At 42.6% G+C, this 19,205-nt stretch overlaps 1 protein-coding gene across 1 annotated transcript in view; it reads right to left on the minus strand.

Annotated features, from left to right (window-relative positions):
* Positions 1-653: 653 nt before the first annotated feature.
* usp53a (ubiquitin specific peptidase 53a) overlaps positions 654-19,205 on the minus strand; it is a 62,732-nt gene continuing 44,180 nt past the window's right edge. The window contains exons 13-17 of the mRNA XM_020504231.2: positions 14,052-14,862; positions 12,869-12,936; positions 5,562-5,631; positions 4,565-5,343; positions 654-4,319 (exon numbers count right to left, since the gene is read on the minus strand). Coding sequence (XP_020359820.1) covers positions 4,243-4,319; positions 4,565-5,343; positions 5,562-5,631; positions 12,869-12,936; positions 14,052-14,862 — 1,805 coding nt within the window. The 3' untranslated portion in view covers positions 654-4,242. The remainder of the gene's footprint in view (positions 4,320-4,564; positions 5,344-5,561; positions 5,632-12,868; positions 12,937-14,051; positions 14,863-19,205) is intronic.

Below are 19,205 nucleotides of genomic sequence, written 5' to 3' on the forward strand. Positions count from 1 at the left end.
CGTAGTACCCTGCTGAATTTGGAAATGAACTTTTCTTTCATTTTAATTTCAACACAAATGAAAATGTGGCACTGTCTTGCCCATTGATTGATGCTTCATCATCTCAATGAAGAGTTTGGCATTCAACTAGCCACATGCGACATGCATGCGCATTTACAAGCCTGCTGGAGTTAGTGGAAATCCACCATCGTAGTACAGATGAAGCCTGAGCTGGAAGGGAAGCTAGCTGGCTAACTTTAGAAAATCCTGAATAGATTCACTTTCTTCGTAGTGTACCCCTCTGGAGAAAGGAGACATTATTGGTACACACCCTTTGTTTACATGTTGTCCACATCTCCTCCATGCAGTAGATGGCAGCAGAGCTTCGGGTTTCCAAGCCTCCATTGCTAAACCTTTTGTGCTCCATATATCAAAACTCAGCTTCCCATTTACTCTTACAATACAATGTATAACTTCATATAGGGTGTTCAATTGCATTTACCCTAATTTCTCATGGACAGATGTATCCATAAAATACAATAGCTTACGTAAGATTTTGTTTTTCAGAGATCAAATTTACCCCAAGTAGGCTTTTTATTTACATTAATGATGTAATGAGAATAACTTAAAATAGTGGGAATTTCATGGTTTAAAATAAAACATGTAGACAATGCTATGGTTAAATAAAATGCTTTATTAAACCATTTTTAATCAAAAAATTAAATCAAATGTTATAAAAGCAGTTTTGTACAAATAATGGCTCCTATTTCAACTCTTCTCGACATAGAAAAATAGAAAAGGCACTGTGCAGTGAAGTCTGCCGAGCAATATATAAAACATATTTGACAACAGAAATAATCATAAATATAACTTTTTACAGCATCACTAGCCAATGTGATCATCTCTGGGGGTCAAGCACAATACCTGTGGAAAAGCAGGCCTTTTCTACCTCATTAAGACACTCTTAAAATCCATTACTCAATCCATCCTTGAGGTTTAGGCTTAAGATTAGATAAACCAACAGACCTCGGTCAAATTCATATGTCAAATACTTACCAGTTTGAGGTGGGCTTGATTTAGCTTGGAGTTTGGACTTTTGGAACAAATTCTATTGGTTCAATTGTATGGGGAAAACTAAATGAAACACACCTAAAGTATTTGACACATGTATTTGACGCAGGAGTAGAAGACAAATATATAGAAGCATGGTTTGACCTAACATACCTTTAACATACTACCCAGTATGGACACGAGCAACATTAAAAAGAGCAGACAAAGAAGCTTATATCTAGAAAGGAGTGAGAGAGAATTGCGATCCGAACTAGGGATAGAAAAACGTATAAAACACAGCAGCGAATGTTTATGAAAATTAGCGATTCTTATTGGACAAGTCTGGTTAGTCCCTCCCCACTTCGGCAATTTGCTTCCTAGTGCAGATAACATACTGTGCCAATGCCAATGAATTGAGACGTTTCTCTCCTAACAATCACTAAACTCGCATTCAACCTTGGACTAGAACAGATTCACCCAACACCTCTGTGGCCACATAAGGGGATCCTTGGGATCCATCGTAGTGCTCCTACGAGCCGTGACTGTTGGACTTTATTGGGGTTAACCCCCCCCCAAAAAAGTTAACATTTCCACTTAATTTACACTAACTCTAATGCAAGAGTAGCAATGTTTTTTGATGACATCATTAATTAATCAAAACGACCTGAGCCACGCATCAGGCTGTCACGCCCGGCACGGAATAATGCGACCAACAACAACAGTTTAAACAATCTGTGGTAGCCTAACACCATCACTATCAGCAATAGCCTAGCGATAAGTGACACATCAAAAGGTGTCAGAAGCCCCCAATCATTACCAAAAACACAACCATTAAATGTACAACTATTACTTCCTATTGCAAACATTTTATCACGTTAAGCACACAAAGTAACCAGTGATCTAATGTTTAAATGCAACAATGTTTCACACGCATATTTTCTAAGTGATGGCTAACAACACGCGTGCTGCAAAAACAGTGACACTCACCAAACTATGAAGATGTGAAACTTAATATCTTGTTAAAAAGTTTATATTGAAGGGTGATGTTAAAACATTTGAAAAAACATCCTCCTCGATAACAGTTGTGGCTGCAGCCGCTGCACACCGCAACAAAAGCTAGCCTAACCGTGGGAGAACTAGGCTACTGCTCATACTATCAGGAGTGAAGTGTCTAGGCCTTTGAAAAAGCGGAAGTTTAAAACAATACTGTAAAAACGGTCCTACCCAGTCAAAATATGATTAGTTGTCTTCTCCGTCACTGTTGAATGGCAGATGTCTAGTTTCTGAGGGCCTAACCATGGCTGGCTTAGCTAGCAAAATATTTCTCCTCAGAGACCACCACAAAATAAAATATCTAGATTTAGTATTTTTTTCTCTTAATTGTTAAACGTTCCCTTTCCAACACAAACTGAAGAGATGAAATCAGAATATCATTTAAATTATTTAAAATATAATATAATAATAATTTTTAAAACACAAAATAATAAATCATTTTATAAATCTTTAGGAATCCTTAGGGCTTCTCGTCTACCCCAACTGGCTCTTACGAAAACAATGGATGAGTGTACACTAGGGCTGTGACGATCATGGAATTTCCGATGACGGCAATTGGCCAGCCAAATAACCGCAGTCTCTGTAATAACATTAGAACAGCAAAAATAATCATGTATTTTTTAGATGCACATTTTCTCCGCTCCTGACTGCATGTGCTGCCATATACATAGAATGCATAGAACAGGTGTCTCCATTCAAGTCAATTATCACATAATGGGTGGACTGGAGGCGAGTGTACACATAGCAGAGAAGGAAGATGAAGTGAGAAATCCCACTTTCACATTTTTTGTTTTAAATGGAAGTCAATGAACTAAGTAGACCAGACCCAGATGCTATTGCATTGGTGTCTATAGGAGAGCCACCCCCTTAAGTAGGCAGGAACTGAGAAAAAAAATCTATGGTAAATGGCCCGAGTGAATGATCTTCATTCATCCACAATCTTTGCGCAAAGTAGGAAGTAAAGATATATATATTATATATTATCTTCAACCTAGAGTACCCATCAATATGTGTTGTGATTTGTTGATTCAACTCACATTACAAAAAGTCACATTTGAATGAACAATCTACATAACCATTGAAAATATTGCATCACAATACCAGTCAGCCATTGAGTTTACCCATGAGTTTACCTGTCAAATTGCCAGGATTAGAGGTTCCAAGCCTGGTCTATTCATTCCATTTCTATGTGTGCTGCTGCATTGTGGGGTGCGTTGCATAGGCACCACCTTGCTTGTTTCAGCATGGAGCAACCAAGTTTCATCATGTTGTTAAGAGTCCATATTACCACAGAAAGGGACTCAACTGCACGAATGCCCAGCCTTCCAGTCTTCAGTCTTCTGTTTGTTTGCAAATGTATATATTTTTTACAGTTATGACAGATATTTTATTTTCATGACAGTCTTAATCCATAATCGTTGGTCACATAGTTAAACGGTAATTGTGCCAGCCCTAGTGTCCACAAACTGAAAAAATCTTATTCCATGAATGAATGAATCCACACTGAAGACTAAAACTAAATACCTGCTCAAGTCTCATCTACCTCACCCTGCATTGTCACATAGGCAGAAGTAGCACAGTAACCGTGTAACACTGAAATGAGCATAATTCCAGAAAGAAATACAAGCATTCCATCAATTATCTGCGTAAATTGTAAATGGGTTAGAGATGGGTTATTGTCATTGTTACGGGTATTTTATTTGATAAGGGGAAAAAGTGGCTTCGTGGGAGACATTCTGTGATTCAACTCAGTGGATGACCTTGGAAGTAAGTTTGAGGAGGTCCCTGTGTAGACCCATAACCATCCTAGGTTTAGATCCTCTTTCGGTAGTTTTGGGGGCTTTCTACTGTGCAAATCCACAATTACTGCTGTTGCCATCTAGTGGCCACAATCACAATGGTACTAAGATTGTTCTGCAGAAAGACTGTTCTGCGGGGTGGCGCAAGACTCCTGTGACTACTGCTGAACTGAAAAGTACTCTTCAGACTAGTTGTTACTGCCTTTGGGAGTTACCAATCTCTTTGGCGTTCCAGATTTATATTGGACTTCTGATATGAGATCTGTACAAATAAGCATCACCATAAGGTTTCAAAACTTGTAGGAGGAGATGATTGTTTTAACTGTGGCTTTCGTACCAGGCCCTTCAACAGGAGTCTCTATCATAGAAACCCATGTTCATCAAGTCCTTTGGGTGTTACAGGATTCCATTTTGCAGTATGTTTACTGGTGGAGTAACCTGCAAAAGACCAGAGACATAGATTAGAACACACAAAGAAAACAGTATCCACCACACTAATAGACTTTAATGAAAGTTCTGGTCCTTTTGGTAACATTTATTGATGACGAACAAATCTATAGCAGGAACATGCTTTTACTTTGGTCATAATAAACAAATGGTGAAGTGGGTATGACCACAAACAATTAGGGCTCCAAGTGTTTTCCACATCCTGTGGCAAATTATCTACAGACAATTCCATTTACCTGATTCAGGCCGGTTCTTGGGGAGCTCTGCAGGTTGTGCCTCAGGGATGGGGAGCCACCCATCTCCCAGGTCGCTCTCACCAGACACAGCGTGTTGTTCCCCACCTTTAGTGTCCCTGTATAAGGTGGACCTCTGGTGGTACTTGGTTCGGTATGTGTCCGTCATACAGTTGTCCACGGAGAAGTATGTGGTGGGGAGGACCATGGGGAGAACCATCCCCCGTGTGATCGGGGAGTCTAGGCCATCTATGTCATCCCCTGGTCTTGGGCTGGGAAACCTCTCCTCTCCACTCTCACTGGCCGACAGATCGTTCCGGTCCTGGTCCGACGAGCCTGACTTGGAGCTTGCATCAGACGAGAGCTTGTGCTCGGAGGGCGTCTCGATCCACCTGTGGAGGGTGGGGTGGGAGAGGGACGGGATCGGACCATTTTTGCTCTCGTTCCGGGGGCTCGTCCGGGGGGGCTCTTGGAGCTGGTAAGAGCAGAAGCCCGACTGGTCTGTCGATCGGTGAGCGTAAGTCTTTGGGGGGAGAGGCGGGGCTAGGTTTTGGTAATGGAGTTGGGGGGAGGGTTCTCTGGGGACCAGTGGCCTGGTCTCTTCCTGTTCGGAGAAGGGCCCGGCGAGGTTGTCGGAGCTGTTCCACTCTGAGCTGGTCTTGGCCAGGTATGGGGGAAAGGGGCTGACCAGGCTGGGGCTGCCATCGACATTATCCTCCTGCTCGTCATCCATACCGTCCCTCCTCTCCAGAATTCCAGGCGTATATCGGAAGGCTCGTCTTCTGTTGCAGGGAGAAGAAAAAAAACACACATCAATTAAACAGTCTATCCAGAATAAGATTGCATACTTTGTCACTAGCATCAGTACCTGTACTTCAAAATGGGTGAATAGCAGAGACCAATCTTTGGAATCTTTACTCTATATCCAGTTTACAGATCAAATAATCAAAATAAACAACCCTTTCACTCAACTGTAAGTAATACAATAATCATGCTTTACCTTTGTAATCTTGGACTCAATTTGAGGAGATGTGCATCTTGCAGGTCCGGAGACTTTGTTGGGTGTTCACCTGGAAGATAATAATAAGTTCATTTGATTTAGTAGATTGCTACTAATTTGCTACAGCTACACAAACAAGACTGCCCTATTCTGAATCAAGTACTCAAAATTACTTTTCAAAATACATTTTTAACCCTTAACCTCACTGACACAACCCCCAAAAATTGTGACTCTGCTCTGATCCCATGTTTGAACAGACTCACAGTATTTTCCTGCCTGTCTCTAGCACAGACATGTTATCTAACTTGGTTGTGGGTGCTGGGGGAGGACACATCAAAGTAGAGAGGCAGTCTGGTAGAGTGCCTTCGGGCCCCATGTACCACTGTCTGATCCGGCATGAGCGAGGCCAAGGCCCCTCAGAGAAAGCTAAAGTCCAAAGCCCAGGCCAATCTGCTAGCCTTTAGGCTAATGATGCTAATCCTTGCTAATGCAAAGTGAGGACTTCAACCCAGTGGGGAGAGGGGGAGAGGGGGAAAGGGTCGTACCCTGAACCGAGGGTGGTGGGGATGTGACAGGCAGAGGGTGTCCAGCACCTGGACTTTCTGCACCTTGCAGATTTAGGCCTCAGTGTCAGAGCCTGACCCAGTGAGCTATGTCAACAAAGCAAGTGACAAGCAGATTAAATAGGGAGCCATCAGTGGTAGTGGGACAGTTGCAGAGAAGGGCATGACCACGAATAAAATAAACTAGGGCAAGAAAGTCGGGGCGTGTCATGTTTACCTTTCATGTCAATGCAAAGAGACGTGCCTCAATATAACCTCTAAGGCCCTTGGACTCTCACAGGAAGTGTGGCTAAAAGTTTATGGTTGAAAAATGTGCATCATTTTATAAGGCTTAGACTGTCTGTGATGTGTAAACATACTCGGCTTTCACCCTCTCACCTTTACCTTTATTTTGTGCTCTCCGCAGGAGCATTGCTGGCTAAAACCCTTCAGCTGGCATGCATTTATTACGCTGGGATCTGACTTTTTTTCTCTCCCTCTCAACACCGCGTGCTTTTATGTCGCTAAATCCGTCATTTAAAATTTTGGCAAGCAACCATAACAATATCAATACGAAAACAAAGTGGGTTGCAGTTTACAGCCCTCCACTACATTGCTTCTTACTGTAGCAAATCCTCTCTTCTTTACAGTCGGCTGTTGCCGAGAGAACCAGAGGGACTGGGGAGCATAGCTGTTGTGTAACAAAGAGCTAGGCAGCTGCGGCTCTCCGGTTAGAGAAATGCCTCTAACCAGATCCCAAAATGGTTCAGACACCGGCAATTCGATTACCATCAAATCAAATGGTTGAATAATCTCTTAACCACTTAACGGCAGAGTTGGGGTCACTCTGATAGTTGTAAAACTATAAGCATTAGAGACCAACAACTTAGGAGATGCATACCTCTGTAATATGGTGCATTAATAAAGTAATGTGGTATTGTTCCATCTCTTCGCACTTACGGGCACAACAAGTTCAACAGTATAGTTCAGAAACTGTGTGGCTAACGCTGCCATAAGAAACAACATGGATAAACTTGTGTCCCTATGGAAAAATACATATTTCCACCCAACGAGAATGCATATTTTGAATATGCTTCTTTGGTTCAACACTGTAAAAATAAATGTGTTTTACTGGATGAATCCAAAAGAGCACACACTTTGAAACCCAGTTATGCCAGGTGTACACTACTTTCAAAATCCTAACATCGCTGAGCCGCTCACATTTAACAACCATCTTTCCTGTAGTTTTTTTTGGTCTTGCCAACGTAGGTGGTGCCCACACTAAACGATCTGGTACAAATGGGTGTCACACACTCCAAGATTCTTCACTTGGTCGTGAGGATTCTCCATACCATGCTTTCTTCCGAAAACAATGTGATGATGTCATTAGATTGTTAACGTAGCTGAAACGAGCTGTGGCCCTAGTGAACAATAACAAGAATAACATCTTCCTGAATCATTATAATTCTATTTTTTTCAGAGTGAATATAATTGCACTAAAATGGTTTCTTTTTTGTATTATTTTATTGATATGTTCTTTATGTTTGAGTATTTTCTTGTTAATACCTGTGGTTTGTTTTGTTAGACATGTTTGATGTAGCAATGTAAGTTGATTTTTGTATTATGAATACTATATATTTATATATATATATATTTTTTTTTAAATGTAATTATTATTATTTTTAAACAAAACAAGCTGTGGCTCAAAGCAGCCTCAAATGTTTTCAGTCAGACATTCACGCTTGCCATACAGAGTTTAAATATCTAGCCAACATTTTGAACTGAATAACATTGCTTATGAATGCATACTAGTAGTAGTCGTCGCTCTTGCTCGAAAGTAGGCAACGACATCGTCTCCGATCTCAAAAATCTGTTTGGGACAGCCAAATCAGGGCCAAAATCATGTAGTGTACACCCAGCTTTACTGTCTTTGATAGAATATGGCCTCTGGTGTTTGTGTACATAATATTTAGTGTTCCAGTGGTGATTTTTATATACGAAGATACTGTTTCTGTGGACCAAAATCACTGATGCCACTGATCCCATTTCAGTGAATGGGACTATCCTGAGCAGTCGAAAGGACACCTGTGAATCAAATCAACATCTTACTAATCACATTGTTTCAGAACTCTATGATCATAGCTCAGCATCTATATAGGAGCTTCAGGTTACTTACCAAATATCTCACGTGGTGTCACAAACTCCAACCTCTCCCAGTTATGAAAAATTATAAAACCAGAATTTAAGAGCTTTTTGAACGTCTTAAATAGCTGTGTAGAAGCAACTAAATGAAATAACTTCAGATGTTTCAATTTCAAGATTGCCGAGTCAAGATTTGTAGAGCTCAGGGTTTTCTGCTGATCTGCAGTCCTTCAAATTCCTTAACATCAATCATACTTGCATTCACACTACCTATTCAGTTTTCGTGCGAATCAATTATGGGGAGGAGAAAAAGAGAACCATGGCAAAAAATGTAAAGCCTTTTGACAAGTTTAAACTCGATCTGATGGTACATCTGAGTAATCAAAGGACCCAAAAGCTGTCGAGAGTATTTATTGACACCTAAAGATAGTTCCTTTTCCAGCTTGAAACTAGATGAGACACTGATCAGAGGGATCTAACTCAAGCTGGTGTGGATGGCAGGGATCCAAAGATATCAGATCTCACAAGCGACTGACCTTTCACGTTGCTTAAATTCACACTTTTAAATTAATCGATCAGTCTGTACATTAATCGATCAGTTCTCTAGGGGTGTCAACTCCACATTTACTTTGGCAGACAGTTTGTTAAAATGCTGACAATTTAACCATTTATTCATTTCAAAGTCATTACGAATTTCATAAATACAATAGTTATTAACCCCAATGCCTGTTCATATTGTTGAATATTAAAAATATTGACACTTTTTTTTTATTAAATCATCTCATCACTCAACATAATCCACCCACTCGGTATGGCTTATGGGAGTGCTGATAGGACCCCAGTCTGAGAACATCAAGCAGAAAGGTGCAATATAAATTTGGACTCTATCCCAGGGCATTAACACGAAGTTTATCACATCAGTCACAGGCTTGTTAAGTGGTGTCAATGGGCTTTCTAAGCCTGGGAGCATTACAACCCAGCTCCCAACTTGCTGAGTCATAGGTTTCTTCCCAAATGCCACCCTATTACCTAAATATTCCACTATATTTGAACGGGGCCCATAGAGCTCTGGTCAAAAGTAGTGCACAGTATAGGGAACAGGGTGTCATTTTGGATGCGCAATAGACCAAAGTACAGTAACACAACACAGGACTGAGAAAAAAATCCTTCTCGGAAACTGCTTTATGTTAATAATTTCCATGAATTTAATATAGATTTATCTATTTACTATCTTCATTAAAATGTGAGTATTAAAAAAGAGAGATTTGGTAGCTTGCATGACTGGATAATTGTTTGAAATTAATATGCAGAAGTCCTATTAAGTTTTTGTTGAACATGGAAATGCTTTGGTTGTGCTTGGTTACCCATTGGGAGCCAAAGGCACTCTTTTCATCTAAACAGGCTGAGGGAGCAGAGCCAAGGCGTGCTCTCAAAAGCAGTGGGCGCGCATACACAAAGGCATGCCTTATGTCTTAGACACACTAATACACGCCACCACAAATGCTTGAACACAACGACATTAACTTCACTCAGAGGGGTTGGGTTAAACGTGGAAGACACATTTCAGCTGAAGGCATTCAGTTGTACAACTGACTAGGTATCCCCCTTTAATATTTTAAAATTGTTGTTTGCTCAAAACATTCTGTCTTTCACAGACAAATTAACACCTACATAGAAATAATTTGTCAGCCTTGATAAATAAAGACAGTTTGTGTCTTGGTGACAGAGGTTGGTGCATGTAGGTGTTCAGTTGGGGTAGTTTGATACTGCACAATATGGCTTTCATTGTGAATGAAACAGGTCGATATTCTGAGGAAGGAGAAGGGGGGGCATATTCAGTAAGTGTTAGCAATGTTGTGCTAACACGATAGCAAAACAAGAAATTAGCACGACAGAGTGTGTGTCTATGCCTCCAGACGAGTGTCTGGGGAACCACAGGAGCCAATCGGAGTAAATCAAGCGAGGGCATGATTTACTGCTTGGATACAGCCGTTTGAAGATGCTGGACTTTCCACCCATCTCCCAGCAGCCTTGACCTTTCGAAGCCCTTACACAGACAGAATGCCTTCTCTAAAGGCATTCTATCCATTTTAGCACCCTGTGGTTAAGCTGGCATCTCGGCAACAAAAACACAATGTTACGCTGTCATTTAGGTAGGCAAAGTCTGGACGGCTGTTCCAGAAGTGATCTAGACATAACATCCATATTCTCTACTTTTATGACTCCTCTACTTTTGTAGACATAACATAATATCCAGACAAAACTAAGGTTTGTTGTTTATAAAAATGGTGTTTACTATTTACGTCTGTACTGAATCCTGGCCAGCTTTGATCTTAAAAAGTATTTTAGCCTCTAATGGACCTCTGGAATCTGCAGCGCAGCCCGGGCTCACAGCTGAACTCCTGCCAAATTTAATTCAACAACATTTGCTGGAGCTTGTCAATACAATTTGCAAATGGCGGGGAGTAGAGGCAACAGCCCTGGCTCAAGTAGGGTGACTCAAATATCAAACACTCAGGTTATCAACAAGTCAGCCTTCCTAAAATGTTGGCATATTAAATAGTTGGAAAATTGGAAAGATCTGACATTTTGTTACAGATTATATATCTCCAGAAGCCAAGAACACAGCATTCAAAGTGGTGCCCGAACAATGAAATAAATGGATTCTCTTGTAGGCCTACTGTGTGTGCAATAAGCTAATACAATTGTGAAGGCATTAAAATACGATTTAATTGATCCCCACTGTTTTAAATCAAACTGCTAAAAATGACAGATCCAGAAGAAAAAAAGACCTAAGGGGGATCAGAAATCGCAGCGGTGATAAATACATCAAGGCTTCAAAAGTGTTTGTTTCCTTGCCAGGGAGTGTTTCCACATGGATTGCTCTGCTCTGCACACACAGACGCTCACAGGCCAGACATAAAACACAACCCTTTTCCGCTTCGATTAGTCAGCTCACCAGACTTACGTAAAACCAACCCACCATCCCGCTGTTCTAAACACTGATGTTTGAGACCTCGCATTCACCCCATTTGTTGTTATTGAGAAGAAAGGACAAAATAAAAGGAGGGGAGGGGGAAAAGTGTGGTGCCACAGAAAATGGCATTTTATTTATGTGTGTGTGAATGCCACCTTCTGACAGGCCGGGTCATGGCATTTTCTGCCTGGCTGGGCACAGCTGGGAGGCCCCCGTGAGCTCGCTCATCATTCCTGCTCTGTAAGGACAAACTCCACGGACAATTCTGAGAATTGGTGACGGGTGTTTAAAAGGGTTGCCGTAGATTGGAGCATTACAAAACATCTATTTCTCTCTTGGAATGGATGGTTCAGACAGTGGGAACGTGATGAAAAACAGATACAGTATGTGAGAGGTGGCCGAGCGGTGAGCCCCCCCTGCTGCTATTCATATCAACTAATCTCCCTCCATCTCTTCTGGGGGCTAAAATAGCTATTATAACTAGTCGTAAACCTGACTTGTATTTACTCGTTTTTTGTACTAAAAGCTTGTTGCCTTCAATCAGACACAGGAGTTATTGATTAGTTTGTAAGATTTGTTCCACTTCTCTTTGAAACTGGGTGCCTAGGTGTTAAGTGTTAAAAATGACATTGCAAATTAAGGGTTAAGTATTAAAATACCAGATACATTGATATTCACCCTTCTCCTAACCACTTTTCAGGCTCATACATGCATTGTTCAGGGCAGAACACATCATATTACTCTCTGTGGACTGCAAAGCACACATTAACTTTGCTCTGGAAAAGGGCCGGTCCAGCAAATGAGAAACCAATCCCATGTGTACTTGCATAAGAAATCGCCACCATTGGGCTCTAACCTTAGCACAACTGATGGGACTATAAATCAAGGAAATTACAGAGTGGTGTTTCTTAATATCTCTAGACTTTATACTGCACAATAAACATCTCGGGGGCAAAACAATTTAACTTCTGAAGCACGTAATGACAAAGATTATCATTCTCTGATAATGACCGCACCAGTCTATTTTACCTCTATATCAGACACATTGGGTTAAGCGACTGATAGAAAAGTATATTTCCTACCATCGGAAAGTTTCAGCTGCTCATTTTCCCCCCATCGTCTACACAACAATACATTTAGTCTAGATGAGATCTCATCCAGGTAGCCAAAATATTGACTCAAAATTAGCACGGCTGCCTCATTTCATATTGTTTGAGTGTTTATGCTTTGGGCAAAGGACAATACGACAAGGTGGGGTGTAAAAGTGAGGATTTTGCCAGACACTTTGGCTTTTCTGAGAACTTACAAACAAGCAAAACAAATAAGGAGTGAGGGCCGAAAGGTAACTGGCACAAAACATCATGGGAGGCAGGACAACTAACGGCAAATTTCCACAAAGGATTAACCCCAATGTTTAACACAATTCCCTTAGTATAACATCAGTGTGTATACACCAGTCTAACATCGGTGTCAGTCAAAAAGCAGCATAAGTTACTTACCACCATGGAGTGGGATGAAGTTGCCCCTAGTTAATGATATTGGGAGTGTGTTGCATTTGCTCCACTAATGGTTAAGGTTTGGATTGGGGGGAGGTGAAGCTGATCCTAGATCTGTACCTAGGGGAAACTTTACCCTGTAGTACTTACCATAGGAGAAGGAGGAGTGCAAGATGTGGGCCTTGGAGTCGTCTCCTCTCCGGTAAGAGAAAGGGTCCCTGAAATACACAAATTGAGTAGGGTCAAACGCTGACGCCGCATGACAAAGGCCTTTCTATGCATGTCCCTTTGTATGGTGTCTCTCCGCATGCAGGTTTTTCCCCCAACTGACCTTTTAAAGAGATTAAGTTGGATCTAAACTGCTAGCGTAAACACGGAAATCCACTTTACTCCACACTACTTTGTTCTGTATCTGATTTATTGTGGAGTAATACGATACTAATCCACAAAAACAGCTTTTTTCTTTTGGTAAATGTATGGCTCACATCCATTGCTCTTCTCGGCTGGTGCATTGATGAATTCGGGAGACTGAGAAAAGTCAATACTTATTGTGCCCCAACAGCAGTGGAGCACTGAATCGTAGGATGCCAATAGAATAGCTAATGTGTTTAGATACCGTTTCACGATCGCCTCTGAGATGATCTGTATTAAAGCCATAGTGAGATTTCACTTACAGATTTGTACATGGATTTCTATATAGTCATTGTCAAATCAAAGTTTATTGCTGGTGTACACAGATTTGCATTTGTTATAGCAAGTGCAGGAAAATGCTTATGTTACTAGCTCCAAGAGTGCAATAGAATGTCTAATTTAATACTAGTCATTTCATGACTCATATAGTCTTAACACTGACTCATCAAAAAACAGATTATTCACTCCAACTTATTGAGCAATATATTTATATTGTATACTAATGTTTCTTATATACATCGGGATGAATTAACATATTTAACTATGTTGTTCTAATGGAAACACCACTGTGGGATCATCGCCAAACAAGACACCCTGCCGAGACAAATGACGACCCTAGTACAATAACGTTGGTAGATTCTGCTCCATGTGCACTTACGTAAAAAATGTATTACTCTATTTTTAGAATTAGTTGTTTTTACCATTTAATTATTCAGAAATGGCAGCGATTTTGACTCAGTCGAATCATAACACGAGTGACAAAGAGATTATAGCTGGAGGAAGGCAGCGACAGCGTTTGACTTGGAACTGTTTGAGTGAGTGAATACAAGTTGTGTCTATCAACAAACTAGTACTGAATGAAGTTGGATATATGATCTTAGAGAAACAACAACATGAGGGAAAAAATAACACTCCTGTTTACCTTGTCAGGTGAACCTCAGGTATGGGCCTCAGCTCTTTGGACATAAAGTTCTCCACCACGGGTGAGTCCAGGTTGGCCGAGCCGTTGCTAAGCCGGTCGCTGCTCTCGTATCCTGACTCTGTGCGCTGGATCCTCCAGTTGTCGCTGCGCACCGTTAGTGTGTTCGCCATCACAGTGGTGCCCTTTGACCTGTCCTTTCCCTCAGACTCCACCGAACTGCGGCTGCCGCCCGTTTCAGGACGCTGCTCATCCTCATAGATGGTCATCAGGCTCTTGGGCTTGTGCTCTTCACGCCCACCCCATGTGAAGTCCCTGTCCATGTCTTTTTCGTTGGGGGGTGGCGTCCTCTCCTGGCTGGAAGGTCTCCGATGGGGACTGTGCTGCCGGTGCTCGTGACCCCCTCCACCACCACTACCACCACCACCGCTAATCACACTATCCACATTTAGCACCTCACGCATGGGCTTCCATGGCCGACTGGGCCTGCTGCTACTACTGCTGCTGCTGGAGCTGTCATTACGGCTGCCCTCCCGGCTGCTGTCTGTGTCATAGCCATTGGAGAGCTGCTCCAGTCTCCGGCTGTAATGTCCGCCACCGAAGCCCCTACTGCTGGGAGGGGCTGGATGTACATGGACCCTGGAGTGGGAGCGAGGAGGCCCCTCGTGTGAGGAGGACCTGCCGCCAAAGTGGGGGGTCCTCTCTGTCTTGGTGGGCCCTTTGCCCTGGCTGGCGTACAGGTGCGTATCCAGGTACTGCTTGAAGCCATTCTCCGGTGGGGAGGTGGAGCGTGAGTACCTCTCTGGGATTGGATCTGAATGAAAGGATTTTATGTTCAAGTGGTTTATGAGGATAGGTGCAGTGTGTGGGTACATGTTTTGTAAGGACATTATCCTAGAGGTGTGTCTGCTACTTAAAAGGATGTGGAAAATATTTTTCTACAAGTTTTGCTGTACATGAAGGAATAAATATGAAGGAAAAAACGATCAAGATAAAAAATAAACATGTTTGACGACATTACGCCAAGGCTTGACGGAAAAGATGCAAACAAAACCCCATCAATTAATCTGAGGCCAAAGTAGGGTGGTAGGAGAGAAGTGGGGGGTTTAATGGGCCAAATAACCTTTTCTGGTTGAGGTCGCTAGGAAAAAGTCACTTTTTTTGCAGGGCTAATTCTGATTCCAACATTGCACTCGAGCTGGCATAGTATCCAAACTGCTGCCTGTAATGCCAAATGCCAGTAGATTGTGACACGTTGCCAAGTGCAGCAACTGACTTTCAATGCCATTCCAACCCAAGACACAGGGTTTGCCAAGGAAGACAGCAGGGGCGTAGTGTGGGATGTGAACAATGGGGTCGTGGTGAAGTTTACTGTAGGGACATAGAGTACCAGTCAAAAGTTTGGACACACTTACTCATTCAATGGATTTTATTTATTTTTACTATTTTCTACATTGTAGGTTAGTGAACACATCAAAAAACGAAAACTTTTTTTAAAAGTGTTAAACAAATCCAAATCTATTTTATATTTGAGATTCTTCAAAGTAGCCACCCTTTACCATGATGATAACTTTGCACACTCTTGGCAGTCTTTCAACCAGCTTCATGAGGTAGTCACCTGGAATGCATTTCAACCAGCAGGAGTACGTTGTAAAAAGTAAATTATTTGGAATTTCTTTTCTTAATGCGTTTGAGCCAATCAGTTGTGTTGTGACAAGGTAGGGGCAGAATACGGCCCTATTTGGTAAAAGACCAAGTCCATATTTTGGCAATAACAGCTTAAACAAGTAAAGAGAAATGACAGTCCATTATTACTTTGAGACATGAAAGTCAGTCAATGTGAAAATGTCAAGAACTATAGTGCAGTCGCAAAAACCATCAAGTGCTATGATGAAACTGGCTCTAATTAGGACCGCATCAGGAAAGGAAGACCCTGAGTTACCTCTGCTGCAGAGGACAAGTTCATTAGAGTTGCCAGCCTCAGATTGCAGCCCAAGTAAATGCTTCAGAGTTCAAGTAACAGACACAACATCAACTGTTCAGAGGAGACTGCGTGAATCAGGCCTTCATGATGGAATTGCTGAAAAGAAACCACTAAGAACACCAACAAGAACACCAACAAGAAGAAGAGACTTGCTTGGGCCAAAAAACATGAGCAATGGACATTAGAATGCTAGAAATCTGTCCTTTGGTCTGATGAGTCCAAATTTGAGATTTTTGGTTTCAACCGCCATGACATTGTGAGACGTAGAGTAGATGAACAGATGATCTCCGCATGTATGGTTCCCACTGTGAAGAATGGAGGTGGTGTGATGGTGCTTTGCTGGTGATACTGTCAGCGATTTATTTAGAATTCAAGGCACACTTAACTAGCATGGCTACCACAGCATTCTGCAGCGATACGCCATCCCACCTGGTTTGCACTTAGTGGGACTATCATTTGTTTTTCAACAGGACAATGACCCAACACACCTGTAGGCTGTGTAAAGGCTATTTGACCAAGAAGGAGAGTGAAGGTTTAGTAAGATGGCGCCCGAAGAGGATGGCTGACGTTTTACATGCCTGTAACCAATTGTGCTATTTTGATAATTTTTATGCATTGTTTGTAACTTGTTTTTTAAACTTATTTTGTACATAATGTTGCTGCTACTGTCTCTTATGACCGAAAATAACTTCTGAACTGGGATTACTCACCACGAACTGGAAGAAGCTTTTTCCTTTAACGAGTCCGACGAGAAAGATATACTGCTCTCCCGCGAACAGGTCCAGATTCATTTGCGTGAAGAAAAGACGGAGGAAAAGAGGACGCAGATCAGGCTGCCTTTTGAGAATCCGTAGGCGAGCGAGTAAACTCCCACTTCTACTTGCTAACATGCAATCATTGGGAAATAAAATTGATGATCTAAGATTATCCTACCAACGGGACATTAAAAACTGTAATATCTTAGCTTTCACCGAGTCGTGGATGAGCAACGGCACGGATAACATAGAGCTGGAGGGATTTTCAATGCACCGGCAGAACAGAGAAGCTACGTCTGGCAAGACGAGGGGTGGGTGTGTGTGTCTTTTTGTCAATAACAGCTGGTGCGTGATGTCTAAAATTAAAGAAGTCTCGAAGTATTGCTCGCCTGAGGTAGAGTATCTTACGATAAGCTGTAGACCACACTATCTACCAAGAGAGTTCTCATCTCTATTAAGACTACACTCAACTAACTCTAAGGCCATAAGCAAACAAGAAAACGCTCACCCAGAAGCGGCGCTCCTAGTGGCCGGAGACTTTAACGCAGGCAAACTTAAATCAGTTTTGCAAAATTTTTACCAGCATGTCACGTGCAACCAGAGGGGGAAAAAAACAACCTCTAGACCACCTTTACTCCACACACAAAGATGCATACAAAGCTCTCCCCCGCCCTCCATTTGGAAAATCTGACAATTATTATATTCTCCGGACTCCTGCTTACAAGCAAAAACTAAAAAGCAGGAAGTACCAGTGACTCGCTCAATATGAAAGTGGTCAAGATAAAGCGGATGCTACGCTACAGGAGTTTTGCTAGCACAGACTGGAATATGTTCCGGGATTTATTCAATGGCATTGAGCAGTATTCCACCTCAGTCATCAGCGAATTCATCCTCACAGTGACCGTACGTACATATCCCAACCAGAAGCCATGGATTACAGGCAACATCTGCATCGAGCTAAAGGCTAGAGCTGCCGCCTTCAAGGAGCAGGACACTAATCCGGACGCCTATAAGAAATCCCGCTATGCCCTCAGACGAACCATCAAACAAGGAAAGAGTCAAAGGATCAAGATTGACGCTTGTCGGAAGTGGCAGGGCTTGAAAACTATTATGGACTACAAAAGGGAAACACAGATGCAAGCTGCTCAGTCACGCGAGTCTACCAGACAAGCTAAATGCCTTTTATGCTCACTTCGAGGCAAGCAAAACTGAAGCATGCACGAGAGCACCAGCTGTTCTGGATGACTGTGTGATAACGCTGTCGGTAGCCAAGGTGAGCAAGACCTTAAAACAGGTCAACATTCACAAAGCCGTGGGGCCAGATCGATTACCAGGACGTGTACTCAAAGCATACGCGGACCAAGTGCAAGTGTCTTCACTGACATTTTCAACCTCTCGCCGACGGAGTCTGTAATACCTGCATGTTTCAAGCAGGCCAGCATAGTCCCTGTGCCCAAGGAAGCGAAGGTAACCAACCTGCCTAAATGATTACCGCCCAGTAGCACTCACGTCAGTAGCCATGAAGTGCTTTGAAAGGCTGGTCATGGCTCCCATCAACAGCATCCTACCGGATACACTAGACCCACTCCAATTCGCATACCGCCCCAACAGATGACGCAATCTCAATCGCCCTCCACACTACCCTTTCCCACCTGGACAAAAGGAATACCTATGTGAGAATGCTGTTCATTGACTACAGCTCAGTGTTCAACACCATAGTGCCCACGAAGCCCATCACTAAGCTAAGGATCCTGGGACTAAACTCCTACCTCTGCAACGGGATCCTGTACTTCCAGACGGGCCGCCCTCAGGTGGTAAGGGTAGGCAGCAACACGTCTGCCACACTGATCCTCAACACTGGGGCCCCTCAGGGGTGTGTACTTAGTTCCCTCCTGTACTCCCTGTTCACACACGTCTGTGTGGCCAAACACGACTCCAACAACGTTACGTCATTACGTTTGCTGATGACAGTGGTCGGCCTGATCACCGGCAACGATGAGACAGCCTATGGGGAGGTCAGAGAACTGGCAGTGTGGTGCAAGGACAACAATCTCTCCCTCAATGTGAACTACAGGAAAAGACAGGAAAAGACAAGCCAAACCGGCCCCCATTAACATCAACGAGGCTGTAGTGGAGCGGGTCAAGAGTTTCATGTTCCTTGGTGTCCACATCACCAACAATCTATCATGGTCCAAAAACACCAAGACAGTCATGAAGAGGGCATGACAACTCCTTTTCCCCCTCAGGAGACAGAAAAGATTTGGCATGGTTCCCCAGATCCTCAACACGTTATACAGCTACACCATCGAGAGCATCCTGATCGGTTGCATCACCGCCTGGTATGGCAAGTGCTCGGCATCTGACTGTAAGGCACTACAGAGGGTAGTGCTAAGGCCTAGTACATCACTGGGGCCAAGC

The sequence above is a fragment of the Oncorhynchus kisutch genome, linkage group LG16 (assembly GCF_002021735.2).
Source record: "Oncorhynchus kisutch isolate 150728-3 linkage group LG16, Okis_V2, whole genome shotgun sequence".
NCBI lineage: Eukaryota > Metazoa > Chordata > Actinopteri > Salmoniformes > Salmonidae > Oncorhynchus > Oncorhynchus kisutch.